The following is a 14,097-nucleotide window of genomic DNA, read 5'->3' as shown; positions in this document are numbered from 1 at the left end:
ACGGCCTCCCATACAAAGCCTCATAAGGAGCCATCTTAATACTTGCCTGATAACTGTTGTTGTAAGCAAACTCTACCAAGCTCAAGTGATCTGCCCAATGGACTCCCCAATCCAACACACACATCCTCAGCAAATCCTCCAGCGTCTGGATCGTCCTCTCAGACTGTCCATCTGCCTGGGGATGATAAGCTGTACTCATATGCACCTTAGTGCCCATCTCTGCCTGAAACGCTCTCCAGAACACCGAAGTGAACTTAGAATCCTTATTAGACACAATGCTCGCTGGCACCCCATGCAACCTAACTATCTCCTTCACATACTTCTTAGCCAAGACCGCTGCTCCATCCGTCTTCTTAATGGCCAGAAAACGTGCCGACTTAGTCAACCGGTCCACAATGACTCAAATAGCATCAAACATCCTGGACACTGGCAAACCTACCACGAAGTCCCTTGTAATCATATCCCACTTCCACTCTGGAATGGGAAGACTCTTCAGTAACTCTCCTAGAACCTGATGCTCAGCCTTCACTAGCTGACACACGTCGCACCTCGCGACCCAACTAGCTACATCCTTCTTCATCCCGACCCAATGATAGTACCTCTTGAGATCACGATATATCTTAGTCACTCCTGGATGAATAGAAAACTTGCTCCCATGAGCCTCTCTCAGGATCTCCTGCCTCAACTCCTCATCCTTGGGCACACAAACCCGACCGTGCACCAAGATAGTACCATTATCGGAGACCTGATACTCTGAATCTACATCCTTTGAGGCATTCACCAACCCCAAGTCCTTCTCCTGAGCCCACCACACCCTGCTCAGAAGATCTGCTCTATCAACCGCCTCCAAACCCAATGGTTCCTGAGACACAACACACAAACTCAAAGCACCAATCTCTCCTACCATAGACTCCATCTCCTGCTCCTGAGCCGAAGGTACCCTCTTTCGACTCAGATCATCTGCAACCAAGTTAGCCTTACCAGGGTGGTAGGCTACCTCCAAATCATAATCCACCACAAGCTCCATCCATCACCTCTACCTCAAATTCAGCTCAGGCTGAGTGAATATATACTTCAGACTCTTATGATATGTAAACACCTGTACCTTTGCACCATAAAGATAAGATCTCCAAATCTTCAAGGCAAAAACTACAACACCCATCTCCAAATCATGAGTAGGATAGTTGCCCTCATTCTTCCGCAACTGCCGCAAAGCGTAGGCAATCACCTTCCCATGCTGCATCAACACACATCCCAAACCAACTCTAGATACATCTGTATAAACCACATAGAGTTCTCCCTGCTCGGGGAAAGCCAACATTGGTGCAGTAGTCAACATCTCCTTCAGGCTGGCAAAGCCTTCCTCACACTCGTGTGACCAAATAAAAGGAACATCCTTCCTTGTCAACTTAGTCATAGGACGTGCTCTGCCCGCAAACCCCTGCACGAATCTCCTGTAGTAACCTGCCAATCCCAGAAAACTCCTGATCTCTGTGGTATTCTACGGTCTAGGCCAATCTCTGATAGCCTGAATCTTCTCCGGACCTACAGAAACCCCATCTGCAGAAACATTGTGACCCAGAAAACCCATCTCACGATTCCAGAAACTACACTTGCTCAGCTTAGCAAACAACTTCTGCTCCCGCAGCTTCTCCATAACTGCCCTCAAATGCATTGCATGCTCCTCAGGACTCTTAGAATAAACCAGGATGTCGTCGATGAAAATGATGATAGACACGTCCAGAAACTCCTGAAACACGCTGTTCATCAATCTCATAAATGCAGCTGGTGCGTTAGTCAACCCAAACGGCATCACCACAAACTCATAATGCCCATACCTCATCCTGAAAGCAGTCTTCCTCACATCCGCCTCATCTATCGGGATCTGATGATAACCGACGCCAGATCTATCTTGGAGAACCAAGTAGCACCTCCCAACTGATCCAACAACTCATCGATCCTCGGCAGAGGGTATTTGTTCTTCACAGTGACCCGGTTGAGACCCCTGTAATCAATACACAAGCAAAAACTCTCATCCTTCTTCTTAACGAATAACACCAGCGCTCCCCACGGTGATACACTAGGACGGATGAATCCCTTGCTCAACAAATCCTCTAGCTGCTTCTTCAGCTCTGCCATCTCTGCTGGAGCCATCCGGTAAGGAGCCATGGATAACGGTGTCGTCCCTGGTTCTAGTTCAATCGTAAAAGGATCAAACGGATAATGTGGGAGTCCTTGCAATGACTGGAACACGTCCTCAAACTCCTCTACAACCTGAATACCGCTAACCGTAGACTTCCCCACTGACTCTGGCATAGATATAGTAACCAAATAAGCCTCACGGCCCTTATCGATCATCTTCCCATCCTGAATGGCCGAGATCACAAGACTCCCCAAAGTCGGTCTAATACCCTGAAAAACCAACTTCCCTCCCGGACGCTCAAACTCCACTCTACCCCGATAGCAATCCAAATGCACCATATGCCCATGCAACCAATCCATCCCGAGAATCACATCATACAACTCCACTGGACTGATAAGCAAATCCGCTGGCCACGACTCCCCTGCGATCTGAATATCAATTCCTCTGGCTCGTCCAATAACCCTCAGAAACTTGCCTCCAGCAACTCTGACAACTCATGTACGCTCTGCGGGATCTCCCACTCATGTACGCTCTGCACAGTCCAGGGTAATGAAGCTATGAGTAGCTCCAGAATCAAACATAATGTGGGACTTAAACCCTCTCACCAACACGGTCCCTACACAAACCTCATGTGTTGAGAACCTAGCACTTTATCACAGGACAACATAAAATCTGAACTTACTAAGAATTCACAAAGATTAAGTATCATAAATTATACCTGTGCCTAGATATCCTCCTCAATCCTTTATGTAGTCTCAACCAGCTCTTCATGCGTAGCATAACTCCGCCCTCTACAGTGAACCCTCAAATCGTCACGTAGGGCCCTCAAAAACCTCCTGATCTGAGCCTCCTCAGACTCCATATCCCGACCCCCATACCGCAGAAGTCGACTGAACTCCAAGTCAAGCTCCCGCATTGACCGAGTTCCCTGAGCTAGCTGAAAGAACTGCACCTCCAACCTATCCAATGCCTCTCTAGGGAAGTACTTGCGGTTGAACTCCAAGACGAAGTCAGCCCAAGACATCTCCCTCTGCACTCTCCTGGCTGCCACAAAACTCCACCACAACTGAGCATCACCAGTCAAATGGTGGACGCCAATGTCCACCCAAAACTTCTTAGGACATCTCAGAGTATGGAAGTTACGTTCCACACCCGTCCTCCACGCCTCCGCAGCGGTAGGATCAGTACCTCCCAAAAACCGCTCGGTACGAATAAGGCCTATCTCTGTCAACATGCTGATATAACGAGAATGGACCCCCACATCCGCAGCCACTGGCTGCCGCTGCTCCACCACCACAGGTGGCACTACCTAAGCCTGAGACGGTGCCACTGGCGGCAACCGCTCTATCAACTGTGCCAGCAAACCCGCAAGGTTGACACCGGGGACTCCACCCACTGGGACACCCGCACCTGGGGCCCTAACATCACCGACTACTGGAGCATCAACACCGCCCCCTCCGGCCACACTCACGGAATCCCCGTGGACATCCTGCGACTCGCCAACACCCTCTGCTGTCACACTCTTGTACTCGGTCTCACTAACCACTGGGGCTCTCCCCCTACCACGACCACGTNGCCAATGTCCACCCAAAACTTCTTAGGACATCTCAGAGTATGGAAGTTACGTTCCACACCCGTCCTCCACGCCTCCGCAGCGGTAGGATCAGTACCTCCCAAAAACCGCTCGGTACGAATAAGGCCTATCTCTGTCAACATGCTGATATAACGAGAATGGACCCCCACATCCGCAGCCACTGGCTGCCGCTGCTCCACCACCACAGGTGGCACTACCTAAGCCTGAGACGGTGCCACTGGCGGCAACCGCTCTATCAACTGTGCCAGCAAACCCGCAAGGTTGACACCGGGGACTCCACCCACTGGGACACCCGCACCTGGGGCCCTAACATCACCGACTACTGGAGCATCAACACCGCCCCCTCCGGCCACACTCACGGAATCCCCGTGGACATCCTGCGACTCGCCAACACCCTCTGCTGTCACACTCTTGTACTCGGTCTCACTAACCACTGGGGCTCTCCCCCTACCACGACCACGTCCGCGTCCACGACCACGACCACGACCAGCAACAGCATCTTCTCTAACCATCTGCACTACCATGAACAGAAGGCTAAGCACATAATTAACATAACACAAAATCATAAACTCACCGTGGAATCACACTGTAGGCTCGAAGAGGATGTTCTAGGACTCCATGCCACACACAATTGACTAACTCACATAATCAATCAAGACATGCAAATCCCAAACATCACAACAGAAACATAGTGAACCCAAACCTAGAACCGTAAGGGCTCTCATACCAAACTGAAACGACCTGACCCGTTTTTTTTTAATTAATAAATAATAAATAATAATAATAAATAACTACAGCAAGTGGTCCCATACCCACTAGCCACCTAACCACAAACACAACCAACAGCGGAAATTATAGATACCAATATCCAATAAAGAATTCAATAAATAATAACCAATAACCAACATTAATTCCAAATCATAACCTAATGATCCAAACAGCATAAACCAGAGAACCAACAATCCTAAACAACATTCAAGGACTCAACTCTAGCCACCTAGCCACCTAACAGAAGCCAGACAACCAAGCGAACCACTAGAACATCCTCCTCTTCATTTCCTTGATTCCATGATCACACTTTGCCTTTACCTTCACCACAAATACAAATTGCAATGCATGAGTATTTTATAAACACTCCGTAAGGCAATCCTTCCATCTACTGGGCTATACACACAAGCAATAGAGATACTCTAACCATGAAACAACAATCAACAAACAAACCAGGCTCTGCATCGATCGACACAAAGATTGCATCGACCGACACCATCAGGGACCAGCATCGACTGACACAAGGTATGCATCGGTCGACACCAGGTTCACTTGCATCGACCGATGCTTCCACTTGCATCAATCGAAACATGCTCGACATCACGCGGAAGCCCTAATCCCATCGACCGACGCCTCCACCTGGCATCGACCGATGCTCCTAGGTCAATCCGCGTCATCCTCGCACTAGCATCGACCACGCACATAGTTCATCGACCGATGCTCATGCCAAGCATTGTTTTCCCCGAAGCTTCTCGCCGGATCTTCGTTCCTGCAACCACAAGAATCGATCCCAAGCCACAAAAAAGCTTCCTAACGCCTCAAATAACATACTAGCAAGCCTAACAACAGAGAAACAAACAGATCAGAGTAATCTCCAGCTTAGATAAGCCATGGTCATGCACTTACCTTTGCCAAGAAGTTTCTGAACCTTAAACAATCAAGAACACGCTCCTAGGAAGCTCCTACAACGATCCCAACTACAGATCTCTACAAGAAACGCTTCCAAACACCAGGAATCACCAAGAACACTCAATAACACTTTTTCTCCCTTCTTTTCTCCCTTCTTTTCTCCCTTCTTTTCTCCCAAAAACGGCCAAAGTCGTCTTACGAGACAAAAAGAACGACTTAAGGGTTTTCTTTTCCCTTTTGCCCAAAACGCAGCGTTTAACTTAAGTCAAAATGCAGAAACTCAACCCTGCATTGACCGATGCACAACCTGCATCGACCGACGCAATCCCTAAACCGGGATTTCGGTTCGCGGGTGTTACAAATAAGGAGAGAGTGAAACCTTAATTTCATGTATATGATTGGACATATGATTTTGACAGAATTTAATAGACATTTGTATTCTAGTGTTATTCAAAGTGAGATTTAACAAAAAAAATTAAATTCTAGTGTTATTCATCTTGTATATTTTTTCATTCTATTACATTCACGTGTTATTCAATGTTTTCTAATTTTGCAAACAAACATGATTTTATGAGAATTTAATAGAAAACTATGTGTAAAATGTACAGAACAAATTCTGAACTTTTACGCTGAGATTTGGATGGAATATATATATTTAACGTTAAGGGCTCAAATGGTTAGAGAGATTAGTCATTAGTCAAAAGTCAAAACCGAGATTCATATGTCTTCTGTAATTCGCCTTCATCATAGAGTGAGGTGATCATATCTTCTTTCATTTCTCGTTCTAATTAGAGGTTTTTGGTTTTCCAAGTCCCAATTGATTCTAGATTTCGGTAGTTTAGACAAATAAACGAACTAATCTGCTCCGACCTCTCTCTTTCTCTCTCTCTCTCTCATCCTTTGCATCTCCAAAGATTTTCTATCCTCTTTTGATTGGACGGAGCAGATCGAGCATCAACGCACGTGACACAACCTGGAACAACGGCAAACGCTGGCAACAAAACCACAACTTTGGTGCGATATTCTTTTGGTGGATGAGATTTCTGCTAGGTTTTAATGCTTCATGGTTGCTAACGTAGTGGGAACAAAGTAGAAAAATTAGAAGAATTGAAATCTTTTTAATTCTACTAAAATGTTGTAAAATATAATCGCTAGAATTAAAGAGAAAGATTTGAAAGTCTTTTGCACTACTAGAAAATCTGCTATTTATGTCTTTAATTCCATTCAGTCAGATTCTATTAAATTCTTTCATCCAATACCCCCTCCTAAAATTATAAGGATTAGAGTGTACATGAATTATAGCACCAACTAGGATTTACCCCGTAGTATACCACGGGTCTATTCGTTTTTATAAATCATTTAAATAAGTTAGTATACTAATATAATCAGGTCAAGTTAATATAAATATTAGAATATTATATATAATATGTTGTATTTGCAAAATTTACCCCATAGTAAATTTCTTTGTTTTGTAATATCAATGCACTTATATATATTTTATGTTGGTGTTTTTACAATAATTAACGGTACTTGTTAATAAAATTATATGGATTGACTTTGAAAGAACAATAAATATTTGTACTTTCCAAAATACAATGAACTATGATTAAAATCAAAAAAAAAATTAAGACCATGGTTTTGTGCATGGTCTTAAACCATGGTCAAAAATACAATGAAATATGATTAAAATCAAATTTAAGGTGATTAATAGTGTTTAAGACCATGGTTTTTTGGAAAATCATTTCAAAAAAGATTATTGCACAAAAATATACTTCAAAAATGTTAAGATAGATTTTTAAAATATATATCCGTTTATAAATATTCAAATCACATCATATGCTGAAAAAAAATCTAATATTTTTTTAACTTTATGTATTAAATAGTAATTCAAATAATTAAAGATAAGATTAAATAAAAGTGAAAGGAGAATTATATTTTAATCTAACATATTGCTTTAAATTAGGTAGATAGATTTTAGGAAATTTGAAATTAATATTATCAAATAAGGAAATGATTGTGTTTGGTTGTAAGGATTGTAGAGAATTTAATTGAGACTTGTTTGCATACAAAGATAAAAAAAAAGGTGGCACAAAAATATACTCCAAAAATGTTAAGATAGATTAATCTTTCAAAATTAAATCCTAAATTCAAAATATTAAACCCTACCCCTCAAAACTGTATACCCTAAATGTGAAATTGAGAACCCGAACCTAAAAAAAAAATCTAAAAATTAATTTTAAATATTTTAATTTGTTAAATAGTGCTATTTTTGGAAATTTATGGAATGTGTGCTATACTTGTCCATTCAACTTGTTTTAATGCTATTTTAGAGTATTTCTCTTAAATAAATAAATATTTTAATGTTTATATTGTGTATAACTTGTTAGTCATCAAAGTGGCCTTGTTATATTACATATAGATATTAAATTTTTTTTAAATTATTAATTGATCATGATTAAAGAGATGCTAAAAAAATGACATAAAAGTTTTGATTGATCAATTATTTTGTTATCTAATAATATGAAAAGAATTAATCATTTTCAATATAGTCAATAAATTGTATACCCAAAGGTAACAAATTTATTTGATTAATATGTGATTTGATTAATTATTAAATTATAAATTTAACATCGCTAAAAGTGTTTGTGTTTAAATATTACCCAAAGGTTATTTAAATTCATGTATTAAATTTAAGTTAGGCTTTAAGAGTCTCTATAAAAGTGTCAAAGCACTAATAGGTACGCATGTTTACATGTTTGCAGCTTCTTCAAACTTGTATACATCCGCTAACTCTGTCGTAAAGTTCAATGGGTTGAATTACGATGAATGGTCTGACCAGATCCAGTTTGCATTGGGTATTATGGCTTTGGACTCTGCAATACTAACAGATGAGGAACCTGCAGCCATTACAGGAGATAGCTCTGAAACTGAAAAATCTCGTTATGAGATTTGGGAGCGATCTAACAGGCTGAGTCTGAACCTCATGAGAATAACGATGGAAGAAAGTGTTAAGCCATCTATGCCTTAGACAGAGAAAGCAAGGGAATTCATAGAGAAAATTAAGGAGTGTTCACAATCTGATCTAGCTGACAAGTTGATTGTAGGAAGTCTCATGAATGAGCTTACTATGAAAAATTTTGATTGGTTTCAGCCAATTCATGATCATGTGACCCACATGTCTAACTTGGCAGCAAGGTTGTCAACTTTGGGAATGGAAGTTCATGAGAATTTCTTGGTCCAATTCATTATAAACTCTCTACCTTTTGAGTTTAGCCAGTTCCAGGTGAATTACAACACCATTAAAGATAAATGGGACTTTAAGGAGTTAAAAGCTATGTTGGTTCAAGAGGAAGGGAGAATTAAGAAAATGAAAGATCATGTTGTCAATCTTGTGGGCTATGGAAATGCTAGCAGCAATAAAGGAAAACCAAGTAGGAAGGACAATATGAAGGATAAAGCTTTAATGAAAGGCCCCGAAAGTCAAATCCAGAAGGAAAGGAAGTGTTTCTTTTGTAAGAAAATGGGACACTTCAAGAAAGATTGTCCGAAAAAAAATGCTTGGTTCGAAAAGAAAGGTATGCAACATATTTATGTATGCTCTTAATTGAACCTTGTCGAAGTAGCTAAAAATACTTGGTGGTTAGATACTGGTGCTATTACTCATGTGTCTCATATTAAACATGGATTCAGTTCGATACAACCCATAAGAGGACCTGAACAATTCTTGTTCATAGGAAACAGAATGAAGACACGAATTGAAGGCATTGAGACTTATAAGTTGATCTTGGAAATTGGATGTCATGTAGATCTTGAAGGGTGTCTCTATGTACCTGAGTGTGCTAGAAATCTTGTTTCTGTAAGTAGGTTGGATAATTTAGGTTTTGTTTTCTAGATTGGACACGGTGTTTTCTCATTGTACCGAAATGATTACTTTAATGGAAGTGGTATTTTGTTTGATTCACTTTATCGTTTCAATCTTGATATAAAGTTTTATGAATCTTTGTTTAATATTTAAAGTCAAGGCATTAAGCATAGTGCATCTAATGAAAGCTCAGATTTCTTGTGGTATCAAAGACTATATCACATTTCCAAGGAAAGAATTATGAGGTTGGTAAAGAATGAAATTCTTCCTCACTTGGATTTTAGTGATCTAGATGTGTGTGTAGACTACATGAAAGGAAAGCAGACTAAACACATTACAAAGAAACCAGCCACAAGAAGTACTCAAGTTCTTGAGTTACTTCACACTGATATATGTGGTATGTTTGATGCTCCATCTTGGAGCAGTGAAAAATATTTTATCACCTTTATTGATGATTACTCACGTTATGGTTATACTTATCTATTGCCTGAAAAGTCTCAGTCTGTGTATATCCTAGAGATATTCATTAATGAGGTGGAAAGGCAATTAGATAGAAAAGTGAAAGTAGTGAGGTCTGATAGAGGTGGTGAGTTTTATGGAAAGTTCATAGAAAATAGAAAATGTCCTTGTCCATTTGCAAAGCTACTTGAGAGTAGAGGCATTTGTGCACAGTATACAATGTCTGGTACTCCTCAGCATAATGGTGTAGCTGAGAGGGAGAATCGTACTTTAATGGAAATGGACAGGAGCATGATAAGTAATAGTTCTTTACCCCTTTCGTTGTGGACAGATGCATTAAAGACTGCAACGTATGTCTTAAACCAGGTTTCTAGTAAGGCAGTTCCAAGGATTCCTTTTGAACTGTGGATGGGAAGGAAACCTAGTTTAAAACATTTGCGTGGTTGGAGATGTCCAGCAGAAGTAAAGTTATATAATCCACATGAAAAGAAACTTGATTCGAGGACTGTTAGTGGCTTCTTTATTGGCTATCCGTAAAAATCAAAGGGGTATGTATTTTACTGTCCTAAGCATAGTATAAGAATAGTTGAAGCGGGAAATGTTAGGTTCATTGAAAATGGTCAAACTAGTGGGAGTGGTGAACCAAGAAAGGTGGACAATGGACATTCAAGAAGTTCAGGTTGAAGTTTCTTCACCTGTTGTCATACCTAAGGTTGTTGTTCCTATTGTTTTCAGTACAGTCAAATAAGACAATAGAAAAACATGATGATGTACCAATTCCAATAGATGAAGGGACAGTTAATGAACCTGTCGCTATTCATGAAGAAAATGGTATACTACAAGAACCATTAAGGCGATCTGGAAGGAACCGAAGATCTGACATTTCAAATGACTATGTGGTTTATGCTGTTGAAAGTGAATTTGACTTAAGCATTAACGAAGACCGAACACATTCCAAAAAGCCATGGAAAGTGGCAATTCTGAAAAATGGTCTATTGCTGCAAAAGAAGAAATAAAATCTATGGGTGATAATAATGTTTGAGACTTAGTAGAGTTGCTAAATGACTTCAAAACTGTTGGTTCTAAATGGGTCTTTAAGACTAAACGCGACTCGAAATGTAACATTAAAAGATACAAGGCTCGCCTTGTTGTCAAAGGTTTCACCCAAAAAGATGGCATTGACTATAACGAGACCTTCTCTCCAGTTTCAAAGAAGGATTCTCTTAGAATTGTTTTGGCTTTGGTGGCTCATTATGATCTGGAGCTTCACCAAATGGATGTGAAAGTCGCCTTTCTGAATGGAGAGCTTGAGGAAGAAGTATACATGGATCAGCCTGAAGGGTTTGTGACTACAGGAAATGAACATCTGGTGTGTGAGCTGAAAAAGTCAATATATGGACTTAAACAAGCTTCCAGACAATGGTATTTGAAATTTAATGATACCATTATGTCATATGGGTTTGTAGAGGTTACAGTTGACCGATGCATCTACATAAAGGTCAGTGGGAGCAAGTTTGTAATTTTAGTCTTATCTGTTGATGATATTTTGCTTGCTGCGAATGACATGGGTATGCTACATGATATAAACAAATATCTATCTAAGAACTTTGAAATGAAAGATATGGCCATATGGGTGAGGCATCTTATGTGATAGGAATAGAAATAATTCGAGATAGATCACAAGGATTGCTAAGTTTGTCTCAGAATCAATAATGTCTTAGAGAGATATAGAATGAGTGAATGCTCTGCTGGCAGGCCCGACCCACATGAGAAGCCACTGAAGCAAAGGATTCGGGCCTAAATTTTTTAAGGCCTTTTTACTTAAAAATCTGTTAAGGCCTTTTTTTTTAAACAAAAAATGTAAAAGGCCTTTAAAAATAAATTGTGGCCTTTTAACCTAAAACTTGAAAACACTAGAGCAGAATAATAAAAAAAATCAGAGACGATCTTACATATTCTCCTTTTCTAGTTTCTTCAACAGGCTACTTCTGCACATATGTGAGTAAATTTGGTTTAATGTGATTTTATTTTTATTATTGTTGGTTATGTTTTTTCTAATATGTTAAAAGGGCACGATTTAAAATTTTGGCGTAGAGCACTCGTAAATGTTGGGCCGGCGATGTCTGCTGATAAAATTCTAATTCAGAAAGGGGACAAATTCAGTAAAATGCAATGTCCAAAGAATGAATTGGAGCGTAACGAAATGGAAGTAATTCCTTATGCATCAATGGTTGGGAGTTTGAACTATGTTCAAACATGTACTCGACTAGATATCAGTTTTGTTGTTGGTATGTTGGGTCGATATCAAAATAATCCCGGAATGGACTACTGGAAGGCTGCAAAGAAGGTTCTCAGGTACTTACAAGGCACCAAAGAGTTCATGCTTACATAAAGGAGATCTGATGACCTCGAGGTCAATGGATATTCAGATTCAGACTATGTTGGATGCGTTGATAGTAGGAAATCGATGTTTGGATATTTGTTCTTGTTAGCTGGAGGAGCAATATCGTGGAAAAGTGGAAAGCAGTCTATCATTGCTTCTTCCACTATGGAGGCCGAATTTGTGGCATGCTTTGAGGCCACAGTTCATTCATTGTGGCTGCAGAATTTTATCTCATGGCTTCGGATTGTCGACAACATAGAGAAGCCGCTGAAAATTTACTGTGATAATTCTGCAGCTGTCTTCTTTTCAAAGAATGACAAGTACTCAAAGGTGCTAAACACATGGAGATAAAGTATTTGTCTGTCAAAGAAGAAGTGCAGAAATGTAGAATGTCTTTTGAGCATATAAGGACGGATATGATGGTTGCAGATCCGCTAACTAAGGGATTACCACCCAATGTGTTCACTGGCCATGTAGAGCGTATAGGTGTTATAGATAAGACCTTGCTGTTTTGATTATAGGATGCTTATTATGTATGAGACACTATGAATTCACTTAATGTTATGTTTCTGTTTTTTATTAAACATATTATCATTAAAGTATGTATACACATTTATGGTTTATAGATAACATAAGTATTTTGAGAATTAAGGTTCTTCTCAATATAAAAGAATAATATAAAATTGGAATTGATTTGTGATACATGGAAGGGAACATGTCGTTCAATGACGTGTGACCGCCATGATTCGATTAGTTTGATTTTATTTAAGTTATTAAAGGTTAAGAGAACTTGATATTAAAATGCGCATTAAAGTTATTAAACCATTAATTTGACACAAAATTCAAGTAGGAGAATGTAAAAATATTTTATATTATATGTTGTGTGGCCTGTGTCTTTCATATTAACATTGTGGTCTATGTGTCTTTCATCACGGTGTCGTTTTTAATATAAGAATCCACAGTGTTTATATTTAACACTGTGGATTCTTATATTAAAAACGACACCGTGATGAATCGGTTTCAATTAATGTATTAGAATTTGGATGTATTGATAACCATCTTCCCTTCTCTTAATTATATCATATAAATAATATATATACATGTATATGTTATGTCTATACATATTAAGGGGAGTTATTACGAACCAATAAAACTCTTTAAAAGTGATTATATATACATGTATATATATATATATGTGTGTGGTTGTTGAATCATTACTGCAACGGTTGTGTTCTCATAACGTGAGAAACACTACCACACCAAATACACACCAGAAAAAAAGATTAGTGATCTTCTTCATCAAAGATCACGTCAAAGCAATAAGGAGTAAGGGAAGAAACAAATCAATTGCTGAAGACTTGGATCCATCATCAAGCATAATCAAGCAATGGATCAAGATTAGTGTATTCTTCTTCTCTAATAAAGTGATCTTTGGGAGATATAGATTTCATAAATATAGAAATCTGAATTTATACCTCCACCAAATTAATAGCCAACTAATATCTTAACATTCTCCTCAAACCCCACAAGATCGTTTGCTAGGAAATGTTTCCCACATCTCCCTTTGTCTTTCTTGCAGGGGATGTGTATATTTGTCGCCATCAACCATCATCTGTTGCACTCTGCATATCGAGAATCACCTTGGAGATCCTTTTAGTTATTATACCTTCCATATCTGAAGCAATTTCCTTACGGGCCACTATAATGCAGGAAAATCTTCTCAAACGCATCTTGATGCCACTTGTTCGTTGAATCATATGATCTGAGCTCTTTCTTTACCGTCCGGAGAGAATAACCGGTTCAAGGTTATTATCAATCGACTCTTTCACGGCATCAACAAGCAGCTGCGTCTTCCGGCTAAAGCTCAGCCAAAACCCATCCGGTTTAGCTCCTCTGTTTTTGACTTCTCCAACCAACCGAGCAAACTCTATCACCATACACGCCTCTTGTGGAAGCTCGGTCATGACTTTGTGTTCACT

At 39.6% G+C, this 14,097-nt stretch overlaps 1 protein-coding gene across 1 annotated transcript in view; it reads right to left on the bottom strand.

Annotated features, from left to right (window-relative positions):
* The window catches only part of LOC104741991 (uncharacterized oxidoreductase At4g09670-like), a 4,187-nt gene continuing 3,535 nt past the window's right edge, over positions 13,446–14,097 (bottom strand). Inside the window, exon 3 of the mRNA XM_010462949.2 lies at positions 13,446–14,052. Coding sequence (XP_010461251.1) covers positions 13,894–14,052 — 159 coding nt within the window. The 3' untranslated portion in view covers positions 13,446–13,893. The remainder of the gene's footprint in view (positions 14,053–14,097) is intronic.

Source organism: Camelina sativa, chromosome 14 (assembly GCF_000633955.1).
Source record: "Camelina sativa cultivar DH55 chromosome 14, Cs, whole genome shotgun sequence".
Classification (NCBI taxonomy): domain Eukaryota; kingdom Viridiplantae; phylum Streptophyta; class Magnoliopsida; order Brassicales; family Brassicaceae; genus Camelina; species Camelina sativa.
Note: the sequence above shows the minus strand (reverse complement) of the source record. Positions and strands in the feature narration are given on the sequence as shown.